The sequence below is a fragment of the Petaurus breviceps genome, unplaced genomic scaffold (genome assembly GCF_028583685.1).
Source record: "Petaurus breviceps papuanus isolate PSGF00001 unplaced genomic scaffold, PetGlider_PUasm1.0 419, whole genome shotgun sequence".
Lineage (NCBI taxonomy): Eukaryota > Metazoa > Chordata > Mammalia > Diprotodontia > Petauridae > Petaurus > Petaurus breviceps.
In genome coordinates this window covers 13,383,810-13,398,404 of record NW_027186324.1, presented here as the reverse complement: position 1 = coordinate 13,398,404, position 14,595 = coordinate 13,383,810, and the positions used below count along the sequence as shown (strand labels likewise).

The window sequence follows — 14,595 nt, the reverse complement described above, 5'->3', positions numbered from 1 at the left end:
TTATATTCTCTCCTAATTTATATAATGGCTCAAGGGAAAGGGCACAGTTGTGATCTACAAGATGATTCAGTGATCAAGTACATTCAATTTAATTTTTTTTAATTATTAAGAAGCCCATACATATAAGGTGCCATGCTCAGCACTTCCTGGAACACTACAAACTTTTTTTTCTTTTACTTTTTCTTGCTATCTGGTTCAGTGGAAAGAACATAGGATTTGGAGTTAGAGAACCAGGGTCCAGATCCCAGCTCTGCCACTTACTTCTTATGTGACATAGAGCAAGTCATGTAATCTCTTTAGGTTAGAATATCCTAATATGAGGGAGTTGTATTTGATGACTTCTAAGGTCCCTTCCACCTCTAAATCTGTGAACCTATGTCTCCCATAAAACCATTTCTGATATCAGTCTATCAAGAGGAAAAAAAGTTCACTGAAAATAACCAACATATCAACCAAATTATATATAGGATTCCATACCTTCAGCCACCTACCTTTGCAAAGAAAGTCAGGAGGTACGTATAGTCTCATATCTCTTCTTCAGGGCCAAGCCTGATCATTAAGGATAAGGAGTCAAAAAATTCTCAAAAAAGAATTGCAAACTATTAGCATATAAAAGATCACTTCTGACCACTAATAAAAAGAAAAATGCAGATCAACATAATTATGAAGTTTTCACCTAGAAAATCTGCACTGATGACAAAAGATGGGAATAGTCCAAATATTCTTTTTTTTTTCTTTTTGGAGGGCAATTGGGGTTAAGTGACTTGCCCAAGGTTACACGGCTAGTAAGTGTTAAGTGTCTGAGGCCAGATTTGAACTCAGGTCCTCCTGACTCCAGAGCCAGTGCTCTATTCACTGTGCTACCTAGCCACCCCTAGTCCAAAAATTCTAAAGTAATTTAGAATTATACCAATAAAATTACTAAAATGCCCATACTCTTTGACTCAAAAATAGAATACAGTGTTAAAAAGAAAGGTCCCGTGGGGCGCCCAGGTAGCACAGCGAGTAAGAGCACCGGCTCCAGTGTTGAGAAGACCTGGAGATCAAATCCTGGGCTCAGACAATTAGTACCCACCCAGAAACACCTGGCCATGTAACCTTGAGCAAGTTACTTAACCCCAATTGCTTAGGGGCAGCCAGGTGGCTCAGCGAGTAAGAGCACCAGCTCCAGTGTCGGGATGACCTGGATCAAATCCGGGCTTGGATACTCAGCACCACATCCAGAAATAACTGGCCGTGTAACCTTGAGCAAGTTACTTAACCCCGATTGCTAAAAAAAAAAAAAAAAGGTCCCAAAGACACCAAAATGTTTGTGGCAGCACTTTTTGTAATAGCAAAGAACTATAAACATGGTAAATGCCCATCAGTTGAAAGTTGGGGGAATCCAGCAATGAACAGTGTTTTGTGAATGGAAAGAAAGATTGGTATGCTATCCTATAAGAAAGGTGAGCAAGATGAATATAGAGAAGCTTGGGAAGACACAAACTGATGCAAATGACTTTCAATAACACTCGTCAAATTGTTCCATCCATTCATTGGAATCCCATCTAAAAATACTACCATGCTTCAGACCCTGCCTTGCTTAAAATAAGCTGTGGGGCATAGTTTGGGTCAAAAAAAGGCCGGGGTGCTCTTTTGTCACTGATGTTAACTAGCTCTGTTACCATATAGAAGACATTGCACGTCTCTGAGCCTCATTTTTGTTGTGTCGGAAACAAGGACAGTAGCATTTGTAATATCTACCTGAAAGGGTTTATAGGCTTCTAGTATCAGAGGTGGAAAACTGGAAGGGTCCCCAGCGGCCTCATTTTATAGATGAGACCCAGGGACCCAAGTTCAAACACTTAATAGCTGTGTGATCTTGGGCAAGTCGCTGAACCCCAATTGCTCTTCCTTCCCCCCTGAAAAAAAAAGAGATAAATAAAAACACCATCTCCTGTGAAGCATGTTTGGAGGAACTTATATTTATATATCAAAGAGGAAATGCTCATTTGTTACCAGTAGAGCCGTTGGTAATTTGTATAATCAGTCGTTATTCTTCTTCTCACTTTTATATATTACACAGAGAAGGACAGGCCATTATTTTTGTCATCGACAGTAGTGACAGATTAAGAATGGTTGTAGCCAAAGAAGAACTTGATATTCTCTTGAATCATCCAGGTGAGTGATTTTATCTTCCAGTACTTTGTAGTAATAACTACACTGCACTATGGTTATATAGTTAAATTTTCCAAAATGTGTAAGAATGCATTATATGACACAGATACATCATTTCCTTTGCTTTATTTGCTTTCTATTTTTTCAGGATTTTAAAGCTTTTCTTTACTATATTAAAGACACACAATGACTCAGAGCTTTTTCAAAGCTACTTTTTAAATATATTATGTTTTGAACTTAAGAAATATATTCTTGAAATTTACATTTGTCCTATAAATTAAAATCTTTGGAACAAATTCTTGGCGTTCAAATCCGATGTACTTTTTTTTGTGATGCCAGTGCAATGAGATTTTTTTTTCAAAAGCACTTAATTACTTCTTCAAAGTTCCAATGAACTCCTAAATCATTCATTCTCTATCATCTTCCACCTTGAGTTTAGTTCAGAACCGCTGCCTATATTAAATTATAAATTTCATCATTTCTTGGCTATATGTATATATTTTAAAATATGTTTTGTAGAATGTAGAAACATATAAATGTTAAACATTTTTCCTGTTTTGTTTTCATTTGTAATAACTTTAAGATAATGTTTTTTCTTTCTCAGATATTAAGCACCGCCGAATACCAATTTTATTCTTTGCTAACAAAATGGATCTTAGGGATGCAGTAACATCTGTAAAAGTGTCCCAGTTGCTGTCTTTAGAAAACATCAAAGATAAACCATGGCATATTTGGTAAAGCTTTATGTTTGCCTTTCCTTTCTTGTTAAAAAAAAAAGCACACTTTTCAGCTTTGATCATTCTTTTCTGAACCACAACACAGTAGTAAAGATGCACCCTACACACTGACTAGCTAGACATTAATAATGTGATGCTTCTTTGAAAACTAAGTTGTTTATCTTTAAGAATTGTATATTCCAAAGATTATTATGGCACTAATGCAAGATGTTTGGAAAAACTAATAAGGTTGAACTTCTAAATCATTAATTGCTTTTAGAAATGAATTTATTGCACATTTGGAAAACAGTTTCTTGCTGATTTAAATTATTGCCACTTAACTAACAAAATATCCCCAAAGAAACAGACACAGTTTTTAAAAAAAGTGAAGTAGCCAAAATTTTTCTCTAGTGCTCCTCACCTCTTCTATCTTTTCTCTTTTTTCCCTTTTAAATGTTTTCTTCCCAGGGGCAGCTAGGTGGCACAGTGAGTAGAGCACCTGCCCCAGTGAGTAGAGCACCAGTCAGGAGGACCTGAGTTCAAATCCTGCCTCAGACCCTTGGGCAAGTTACTTAGCACCAATTGCCCTCTAAAAAGGAAAAAAAAAGAATAAAAAAGAAAAAGTTTTCTTCCCCCAGTGCTCTCATTCATTCCAGGACATTACAAAGGCTTACAGAGAGGGAATGTGATAGACAAATTCTATGATAGTGGCTTAATTTCAGAAGGTAGTAACAGCAGCCTGAACTAGGGTAGTGGCAATGGGCATAGAGAGAAGGGGAGTAAGAGAGATTGCACAGTTGTACTTGCTTATTAGGACCTTTGTGACTGAATGTCTGTGACAGGTGAGGAAAAGAGAAGGGCCAACAAGGAGACAGAAGCAGTCAGCCTTTAATATATCTATAAACAAAGACAAAGAACAAGCACAGAGTAGGAAGGAATGGCCAACAACGTCAGAAGCAGTGAAGAGTCGAGAAGATTGGGCACAGAGCTTAGAAATAGGTATAGGAGGGGAGGCCAGGGGGCTCAGCAAGTAAGAGCACGGGTCCCAGTGTCGGGATGATCTGGATCAAATCCGGGCTCAGATACTCAGCACCCACCCAGAAACACCTGGCCGTGTGACCTTGAGCAAGTTACTTCACCCCGATTGCTTAGGGGCAGCCAGGTGGTGCAGTGAGTAAGATCACCGGCTCCAGTGTTGGGATGACCTGGGATCGAATCTGGGCTCAGACACTCAGTACCCGCCCAGAAACACCTGGCCGTGTGACCTTGAGCAAGTTACTTCACCCTGATTGCTTAGGGGCGGCCAGGGGGCTCAGCGAGTAAGAGCACCGGCCCCAGAGTCAGGATTACCTGGAAATCGAATCCAGGCTCAGACACTCAGTACCTGCCCAGAAACACCTGGCCATGTGACCTTGAGCACATTACTTAACCCTGATTGCTTTAAAAAAAAAGAAATAGATACAGAAGTCTTCCTTCTCCAGGTGGAGGCAAAACTGCTGTGTGTGAGACAGCTGAGGCAGAGCATAAGGACGGTAGAGTTTGAGTAGAGAAGCAGCATGAATAGAGAAAACAGTGAGTAATAATGAGACAAGAGGTCTCAGAGGCAGAAAACCTCCTATTCAAGTCCTGTCTTTAAAGTGGAGTGATCATATGGCCCCAAGCAAGCTAACTTTCTACGGTTCTGAAATTACACAATGGTTGTCAGTCAGCATTGACAAAGTTCCCCACAACAATAAGATGGCATGAATACTTATATATGTACCATGCAGGTCCTTGGGCAGTACCCATAATGTCCACATTAAAGGGTCCAGAAGAAAGATAAGCTAGTGAACAAGACCAAGAAGGAATGATTAAGAAGGTAGGAGACCTATGTGGCCGTCCTGAAGCCAAAGGAAGAAAACATCAGGATGACATGTGCGATGGGATCAAGCGCTGCACATAAAGGATGCGTACTGAGCAAAAGCCACTGGGTAGAGCATCTAAGTAGCTTTCTGTGGAATAGTAAGGTTAGAAGTCAAATAATAAGGGATTGAGAAAAAAGTAGACATTGTGGGAATGGAAGCAAGACAAATTTTTCAAGTAGTTTAATAGTAAAATGAGGAGGAAAAAGATAGTAAGTACATCGATAGATGAAATGAGTTAAGGAAAGGTTGTTTTGTTTGTTTTTTAAAAGATTGGTGAGACTCAAACATATCTGTAAGCACATGGAAAGAGAAAAGGATAGAAGATGTGTGAGAAAGGCTATAATAACTTTTGGTGCAGGATCTTGTGGAAGATGATGAGAATGAAACTAGGGCATAAATAAAAGCATTAGCTTTTGTGTGAGGAGTAAGAACATCACTTTTCCTGTGATTACAGAGAAAGAAAGAATAATGCTACTAAAGTCTGAGTAATGAAAGGGAAAGAAGAAACGTAAGTCAGATTGTCTTCTTAGGCTGAATGTTCTGACACTCATTTCTGCCTGAAATTAAATTTCTGCCTGAAAATTATTCAATAACAAGTCAAATTCTGATGCTTTACTAAGTATCAAGGAATTTCTAAATCTCTAAACTAAATAATTTCTGGTTTGGGGGAGGCAGCTGGATAAGTGAGTCAGGAAGACCAAAGTTTTTAAATTCTACCTCAGCTGCTAGCTAAGTGACCCTGTGAGAGAGGTTATACATGCCCTAGTTTCCTTATCTGTGAAGGGGCAATATTCAGTAGGCTCCTAAGGCCCCTTCCAGACCTAAATCTGTGACCCCGTGATCTTCCTAATTAACTCAGATCACGATTAATATCCATGAAGTACTTTCTGTTGTTGTTTAGTCCTTTTTAGTCCTACCCAACTCTTCATGGCCTCATTTGGGGTTTTCTTGGTAAAGATATTGAAGTATTTTGCAATTTCATTCTCCAGCTCATTTTACAGATGAGGAAACTGAGGTAAACAGAATTAAGTGAATTACCCAGGGTCACACAGTTAATAAATGTCTGAGTCCAGATTTGAACTTAGGAAGATTAATCTTCCTGACTCCAGACCTGGCACTCTATCCACTCTACCTCCTAGCTGCAAACCACAGAGTGCTATATCAGTTGTTATCATATGAGAATTGGAAGCTTAGTGATATGAAAGAGCTAATTGCAAATACCTATTATTCTTACTGTACCTTATTTCTTCTTTGAAAAGAACCTGACAATGAAAAGAAGCTTTACGGAAAATACAGTATACCTATTTAGGCACACCTAAATTCATTGTTCCTATTTTTATTAAAAATGTAGGATATTTGGTTCTCCATAAAATGGTCTAAATAATGAGGTTAGAAACTCACTCCAGTGCTACAGATTAGCGGTTTACCTATACTTAATTGTCTGGAGCACTGAAAATTAAGTAACTTGGCTCTGGTCACAATGCCATCATGTATCAAAAAAAGAAGGCTGGTACCGCGGTCTTCCATATATACACACACACACACACACACACATATATACACATATACATATATACATACATATATATATACATATATACGTTATATGACTAATTATAGGTTTGGTTCCTGTACATTTCAATTCTCTTTAGACAGAGAAAGGACCTAGTTTCATGGTCAACCTAAATACCATTAGTTCAGAGGGAACAGTCAGGGACAAAGGAATTTCAGTGTAAATCTCTCAGTATAAATCCATTGCCAGTTTTGGTAAAACAGCTGAAATTGCATGTTCTATTGATGGTAAGTCAGTATGGTATAATGAATAGCATTTGTTGAGGGTGGCAAAACTGTTTATCAAAAATTTAATGTGTTTTATAAACAGCTCTCTCCTGTTTTATTTTTATTTTTGCTTTTTGGAGGGGGGAAGGCAGGGCAATTAGGGTTAAATGACTTGCCCAAGGTTACGCAGCTAGTAAGTGTTAAGTGTCTGATGCCGTATTTGAACTCAGTTTCTCCTGACTCCAGGGCCGGTGCACTATTCAGTGCACCACTAGCTGCCCCAAATGCTGTTTTATTTTTGAACAGATGCTTTTATCTGCCATTTTTACTCATTTCAAAATTTCATAAAACTTAAAGAATATGTGATATTGAATTATTACAGCTCCTCACATAGATTTGAAATATAATTCTTCATACAGCTGTGTGATTTGCATTTTGTTTTTATTTCAGTGCTAGTGATGCCATTAAGGGAGAAGGGTTACAAGAAGGTGTAGACTGGCTACAAGGTACATCTGGTGTTTTAATGTATCTTCATTCCTTTTTTTCTTTCTACTCAATTATTTCTTTTCTAAGTTTTCTTTTGATTATGTCATCTGTCTTTTTTTCCTTACTTCCACTTAATTCTGCTGTCAGAAAAAACTACAGAGTAAGTACCCAGAATCTTACTCCATTTTCTTTTTTTTTTTTAAGGCTGTGTGTACAGAAAAAATTTAAAGTATAAGGTGATCAGAAATGAAAATTATAATTAATATTTTTCAGAATTGTGACAGTAAACCTAATTAGAGAATGATATAGTAATGGAAGTATATTAGTCAAATCTTTAACATTTCGGCAATTGGTTTTGTATTGTTTATCAGTAACAGGAAAATAACATTACTGATGTAAGCCAAATTATCCTTTTAAGAATATCGCATGCCCTTTCTCTCCAACTCCTATAGGTAACATTATTACGAAGAGTGTAACATTTATCCTCACAGTGCCTTGAAAATAATAGGTGTTTAGGAGTTTGTTGAATTGAACTCTAGATATGTTTTTATACTGCTCATAAAGATAGTTTCATGGATTTAGGTTAGTTAATATCTTGTTTTGAGAGAAAAGAGACTGAAAAAAAATTTTTTCACCCAAATTTGCATTATACATAGTAGCAGAATCTAGTGTAGGTTCAAAGATATTCCTCTCAAAAAGAATGACACTGAGGGCATCTGGGTGGCTCAGTGAATAGAGCACAGGCCCTGGAGTCAGGAGGACCCGAGTTCAAATCCGGCCTCAGACACTTGACACACTTACTAGTTGTGTGATCTTCGGTAAGTCACTTAACCCTGATTGCCTTGTCTTCCCTTCTTCCCTCCCCCCCAAAAAGAAAAAGGAATGACACTGTATGACACCAGGTGTTCTTGGTGTATTCTTTTCTAATACAATCAATAATTAATATCTCTGAGACCTTAATTAGCTCGCTTGATGCAATATCTTCCTGCTCTGGTCAGGGTGAAATAATGAATGAAATGAATTAACAAGGATTTAATGTTTTAAACCTCCCTTTTCTCTACTTCTTGGTCAGAGTTTAGTCATTTTTTTTCTCTTGCATGATAAATACCATCAGAAGAATCATTGTGTGAAGAGTAGCATATCTATCCCCCAGTGGCTTAAACTCATATTATACTTTAGAACTCTAATTCTTGGGGCGGCCAGGTAGCACAGTGAGTAAGAGCACCGGCCCCAGTGTCGGGATGACCTGGAGATCGAATCCCGGGCTCAGACACTTAGCACCCACACCCAGAAACACCTGGCCGTGTAACCTTGAGCAAGTTACTTAACCCCAATTGCTTAGGGGCGGCCAGGTAGCACAGCGAGTAAGAGCACCAGCTCCAGTGTCGGGATGACCTGGGGGTTCGAATCCTGGGCTCAGACACTTAGCACCCACCCAGAAATAACTGGCCGTGTAACCTTGAGCAAGTTACTTAACCCCGATTGCTTAAAAAAAAAAGAACTCTAATTCTTCAACAGATCTGTGATGTCACCAATGTGGGCGCTTCCTTTATAGAAACTGATTTCAAAAAATTTCAGGCCTTATGGAATTCTCACATGGGACCATTAATACTTGAAGAGAGAAAAACCCCATTCTAAAGACAATAAGGGTATGCTTAGCTCTGGCCAGACACTTCAGTGTCACCCTCATTGCCTCACTCTAATTTCATATATCCCGACTGACAGTTGTCAACATTTTGTCATTTCTTCCTTCACAACATCTCTCCTATATGCCCCTTTTTCTCCATTCACACAGTCACCACACATAGCACCAACACAATATTCACAGTGCCAACGGCAACTGTAAATATGCCAGCATAGTTCACAATCACAAAATATAACAGACTCCATACATAAGACAGAAGCAAAACATTTATCTAGACACCAGAAAACCAAATCCCAACACCAGGGAACCGAATCCATCATAGCAACATAGAAGTTAATATACCACAGTGCAGCAGAGAGCCACACCATCCCACAAACCAATACTCACAAGCCTAGCTGTCTCCCTGGATAGGTCCTCTCTCTCCCACCGTCTAGCTGGTCTGACTCCCAGCTTCCTGTGGGCTCTTCTCCACCCTTCAGCACACTCCTTGCAGCACAGGCTCCATGTGATTACAGTCATTCTATTAGGGGGGCAGGGAAGACCTTCAGATTCCCTTAGGCTTATTAAGGGGCAGAGAAGATCTTCAGTTTCCCATTCCCATTACACCACCCTAGTTCAGTTCCTCAGGCCCTCAGCACTTCTCACATGACTGTTGCTATAACTTTCTGATGAGTCTCTCTGCCTCAGATCTGATCCATCTTCCATACAGCTACCAAAAAAATGCTTTTCCTAAAGTGTGATCATGTTACTCACCACACACATACACTTAATGAACTGTTATCCTCCAGGATCAAAAATACCTCTATAGAAACTGATTTCAAAAAATTTCAGGCCTTATGGAATTCCCACATGGGACCATTAACCATGTAAACCTCTTCACAATCTGTCCTTTTTCTGCCTTTCCAGTTATCTTACACTCAGCTCCCCTGCCCCCATTCTGTGATACAACCGTTGTCTACCTACAATATATTCCTTACACAAAACACTGCTTCTCCCATTTCTGGACCACTGAACTGACTGTCCCCGAAGCTGGGACTGGAATGCCTGCCTTCTCATCTCCACCTCCCAGATTCAGTAGCTTCCTTCAAGACTCTGCTCAAATGGCACCTTCTGCAGGAGGCCTTTCCTGGTTTACTGAGCTGTGAGGGCCTTCCCCTCGAAGGTTACCTTCTGTGCACTCTCTATGTATCCTTTATGTACTCACTTATTTACATATTAATAGGCTTCTGCATTAAAAGTTCAAACTGCTTGAGACCAGTGAGAGTTTCGCCTCCGTTGGTATTCCCCAGTTCCTAGCATCATGCCTAGCACATAGAAATCCTTGTTGGTTGATTGATTGGCCAGTTGTTTTACAGGTTCTTACTGATGATTACAAAGGTGATTTGGAAAGGGAGTGTGGGTGATCAGCACTGTCTTTACACGTAAAATACAGAACGGTACTGGGTTTCCTAAAAATGTGTTCTTTTTTGAACTAACCACTAGGGGTCAGTAGTGATCCTAAATCATAGAGAAAATGCCTTGATGACTATTAAATTACTGGATTTTTTAAAATTATGAGTATAACATTTGTGTATCTTAGCATTCAAATTTATTTATAAGTTCATTTGGGGACATAAGTACCTTGTTATATTGACTTTTGTAATGGTTGGCAGCTTATGTTTTCATGGTTTAATGAATTCATTCATCAAACATTTACCTAGCGCCTACAGTCATAGGCAAGGCTGGTGCTAGATAGTGAGGGGGGTTACAAGAATAAATAAAATATCATCACTGCTTTTAAGGACTTTATAATTTAGAACAGCAAATAAGATGTACACATATAACAATAATACAAAGTAGAAAATGATGAGCACATAAGAAAGTTTAACAGTATTTTGGGAGTTTAAAGCTTAGCAGGCTAGAAGTATCCTTGAACATCTCATAAAAGAAGCAGCATTTTAGCTGAGCCTTAAAAATTCTCATAGATATTTTCCATAATTCAATTCAATAGAGATTTATTAAATGTGTCTACACTGTAGACCTAAGCTTAAGCTGTTTTTGAAAATAGATAAATAAAATGTTCATTAGTGCACATTATTGCTGATGTGTTGACCAAAGACATCTATGTCAAGTTAAATTATGCACGGGGAGGTTGTAAAATATAAAGTCAAGAGATTGGATTGTTTTTTTTTTTCTTTTCATAGCTTAATACAGAAAAAAGGGTTCTGCTTCATTTCGTGACAAATCTTGTACATATTTAACATATGAAGTTTCATTTTGAAAAGCTGCCTTTTCTCAGTGTCATATTAGTCATGTATAAAATGAAGGGACTAGATGACCTCTAAGACCCTGTTCTCTTGTGTCTTGTATTTTAGGCTTTGTACAACTGCCTATTTATTAGCAAACAGAAGCAGGATTCTTAGATACCCAACAAAGTATAGTGTATTGTTTAGTAAAACCTTAAGAGAATATGCATTCCCTTTATAGAACTATGAATTATTCCTTTGTTTTAAAAAGTAATCCATACCCAGTTAGACAGTATGGTTAGCTTACGTTTTACTTTATTATACACTTCACTTTGGTAAATGCTGCCACTGTGTCCAGAAGTGATAGCATAAAACTTTATAAAAATGGGTGTATATGTATAGATTTGGAGTATGCTGTGTGTACTTTGGGATGACTTCGTGCACTTTTGCCATGTGAGGATTTATGCTTGTTTATTTTTATTTCTTGTCACCAGATCAGATCCAAGTGGTGAAGACGTGAAAAGATAATGATGTCCATAAACTTCAACAGTTCTTTTGTTTCAAGGCATGGTTTCTTAAAGCACACTTTATTTTTTTTTAATTTTAGGCTTTGCCTGTGTGTGTGTTTAAGAATATCATATATTATTCTATTTGCCTTCATGGACTCAAGGAGAATGAGCTTTTTATTTTTTGTCAATATTCCTTCTCAGGTATTTTGAGGCCATGAGTTATATTCAAACCAAATCTCCCTTAGCAGTGACACTAGAATAATCAGTCCTTTAAATGTCTACATTCAATTTTAACCACTTTTTGGCATTTTAGTATGCTTAAAATAGACGCTATCTCTATGTCCTGGCTCAATCTTTTTTTTTTTTTAAATACGCTTTATTTTAAAAGATGTCTCATTTTTTATAATTTAGTACATAATGAAACTCTATGAAATCTGTTTTTCAAAAGAACTACAGATGCTCATAAGGGACTCTGGTTAGTAGTATGTATTGAATTTGTTACTAAGTATAACATGTTATCATTAATAAAATATGAAGTGAATATATTAACTACTGTGTGTTTGTTTAGGCTGAAAAGAATAATGTTCGTTTTAAGATGGGACGAAATAGCATCTTGTGTATTTTATTGTCATTTGAAACAGAGCTAATATTTAAAGGAAAATGTGATCTTTTAGTATAGTATGGGACTTCATTTCTTTGGCTACGTAGACAATTTGATTTCTGTTCTGGATTGAAAACTTTGATTGCAAGTTCTTTCATTCCTTGTATGGTTTTATAGTTGACTCTGTGCTTTCTGCTTTAGTCCTTGCCTCCTAAGCTACCCCATTGCCTCCTCTTTTGTCTCAGAACTTTGCCATAATAGACAATTATGAATCACACAACTGTATTGCTTAGCTAAGGAAAATGTAGTGTGTGTGTGTGTGTGTGTGTGTGTGTGTGTATACTGTAAAATCATTATACTTTAGATTTGAAGATGCATGCAAAACCTATAAATCAGATATACAGATTCTATTACTTTGTCACTTATTTCTATTTAGTAAACACATTAACTAAAGCCACTGAAAACAGACAGATTTTACCTAGGAAATTATACAGCAAACTATTTACTGAGAAAATATATTTTTAAGGGAAAAGTAAGTTTTATAGCAAGGAAATGGCCTCAGGTATGAGGATATATTTATAAAGGAAATATATATAACTGTTCAACCTTCTTAAGTGACCAGAATTGAGGAAATGGAAAAACCAAGAAGGAAAAAAAATGTGTAATTAAGGTATCATACAATGCACTGGAATAATGAAATAGCTTTCTTTGTCCACAGAGACTTTAAATAAACAACAATTTCAAAACTAATATTAAACTGTTTAAGTTTTTTTCACTTAGAAAGACCAAAAGAGTTTTTAAAATATGACAAAGCAGTATTTTCTAAGACTAGCTGACATTTTTATAGTGATTTAAAGTTTACAAACAACTTAACATACATTTATAATTTGATCTTCGTAACTACTTTGTAAGGTGGGTACCATATAGATATTATCCCAGTTTTATAGATTATGAACCAGAGGCTCAAGGAGAATCTTTGAGCTTATCTAATGATTTATCTATCCAAGACTACAAAGCTAGTAAATATTGTAGGCAAACCCAGTTCTTACTGATGTCAGCCTGAGCCCTTTACCTACTTTGCCATACTGCCTAACTTGCCCATATTTAAATATACATTAGAAATACTTAGAACCATAGAAGTAGTGATTTATTCCTGTGTTGCCAAAGCCCCATAGTCTATGTATGTCTAGTTTTCCATATTTTCCTCTAAAATTATGGAGAAGAAAGTTAGACTGACCATCAATTGTCAGAGTCCCAAAGATCCAACAGCCCTCTAAACCAAAGGTGAATAAACCTTTTCTCTAAAGGGCTACATGGTAAATATTTTAGGCCATCAAGGTCAATAGGCAAAATCAAGTATATCATAGATACTTATATAATAAGCAAGAAAACATTTCTATGAATTCAACAAATCCACAATTTCCACAATTTTTTATTGATGAAATTATAAATTTAATTGATTACAAATTTTCATAATGAGAATGAGAAAAATGGGATCTTTTTAGGGGGGATAATGTTTCGCTTAATTGAGGTTTGAAGTTAGCATTCCCAATCATCAAACTTGATTGCAAATATTCATCTGTTAATCTTGACCTCTTATAAGATTTGATATATTTCATCATTGAAAATGCCTTTTAACACAGATAGGTACTGCTGAATACCGACATCAGTCTACAAGCATATGATTTTAATTGAGCTAAAAAGTGAATAGTCTTAAACAAATTTGTTTTCTCTGGACACATTTCTTTGGCTGCTGTAATCAAACAATTTAATTAACTTAACATTGCTAAACAGTTTCCTTGCTTTACTAACAAATGTGCTACTTGGAAATTTAATTGTAACCTCATTTTCATTTTTATCAAGAAATTCTGCTGTGATGAGATAGTTCATTTTAAATTTTCTAATTTTTTTTTTGCCATTGCTTTCCTGTGCATTGAGAATATTGTGACAAATGCTTAGACTTGTAGTGTTGACATGTATTATATTCTTTGAGCTTAGCTATTGTGTCATTGCATAATAAACAGTGCTTTGCCATCTACTTCTGTAACAAAATAGTACACATTCCATTGTGCTTTCTTAGTCCTCCATTCAAAGTCCACTTTTCTTTTTTCGATATGATGGGTATGAACTGGTAATTTTTAAAAATGTGCAGTGTGGTGATATGCTTGGCACAAAATGCTGTCAAGTCATAACTGTATCACTGTAATACGCAGTGTGCCAAGAAGCAGTGTGAAGCGATGGGTGCCTCTGTCCCCAAAACTCAACTCTAACATGTAGCTCAAAAGTAGATAGAGACAACACATAAACAACCTAGCATGGCCGTGTTCAGTAAAACTTTTTGGATACCGAAATTCCAATTTCATATAATTTTCATGTGTCACAAAATCTCACTCTTATTTTGATTTCTTTTCCTACTATTTAAAAATCTAAAACCTACTGGGCTATAGTTTGCTGACTCTTGCTCTAAACCAGTGCTTGAGACACCAGAAAGGATATGAAAATCACCATCATCTCAGTCCTTCATTAGCTGACATCTGGTACAGGGTAACCATTGCATACTGGAAAGGGTAAAA

General features: G+C 37.0%; 1 protein-coding gene across 2 annotated transcripts in view; it reads left to right on the top strand.

The window, feature by feature from the left end:
* The window catches only part of ARL6 (ARF like GTPase 6), a 34,955-nt gene extending 22,985 nt beyond the window's left edge, over positions 1 to 11,970 (top strand). For both annotated transcript variants that reach the window (XM_069100743.1, XM_069100742.1), the window contains exons 5-8: positions 2,066 to 2,160; positions 2,762 to 2,891; positions 7,007 to 7,062; positions 11,407 to 11,970. In XM_069100743.1, the coding sequence (XP_068956844.1) occupies positions 2,066 to 2,160; positions 2,762 to 2,891; positions 7,007 to 7,062; positions 11,407 to 11,432 (307 nt within the window). In that variant the 3' untranslated portion in view covers positions 11,433 to 11,970. The remainder of the gene's footprint in view (positions 1 to 2,065; positions 2,161 to 2,761; positions 2,892 to 7,006; positions 7,063 to 11,406) is intronic.
* The last annotated feature ends 2,625 nt before the right edge of the window (positions 11,971 to 14,595 follow it).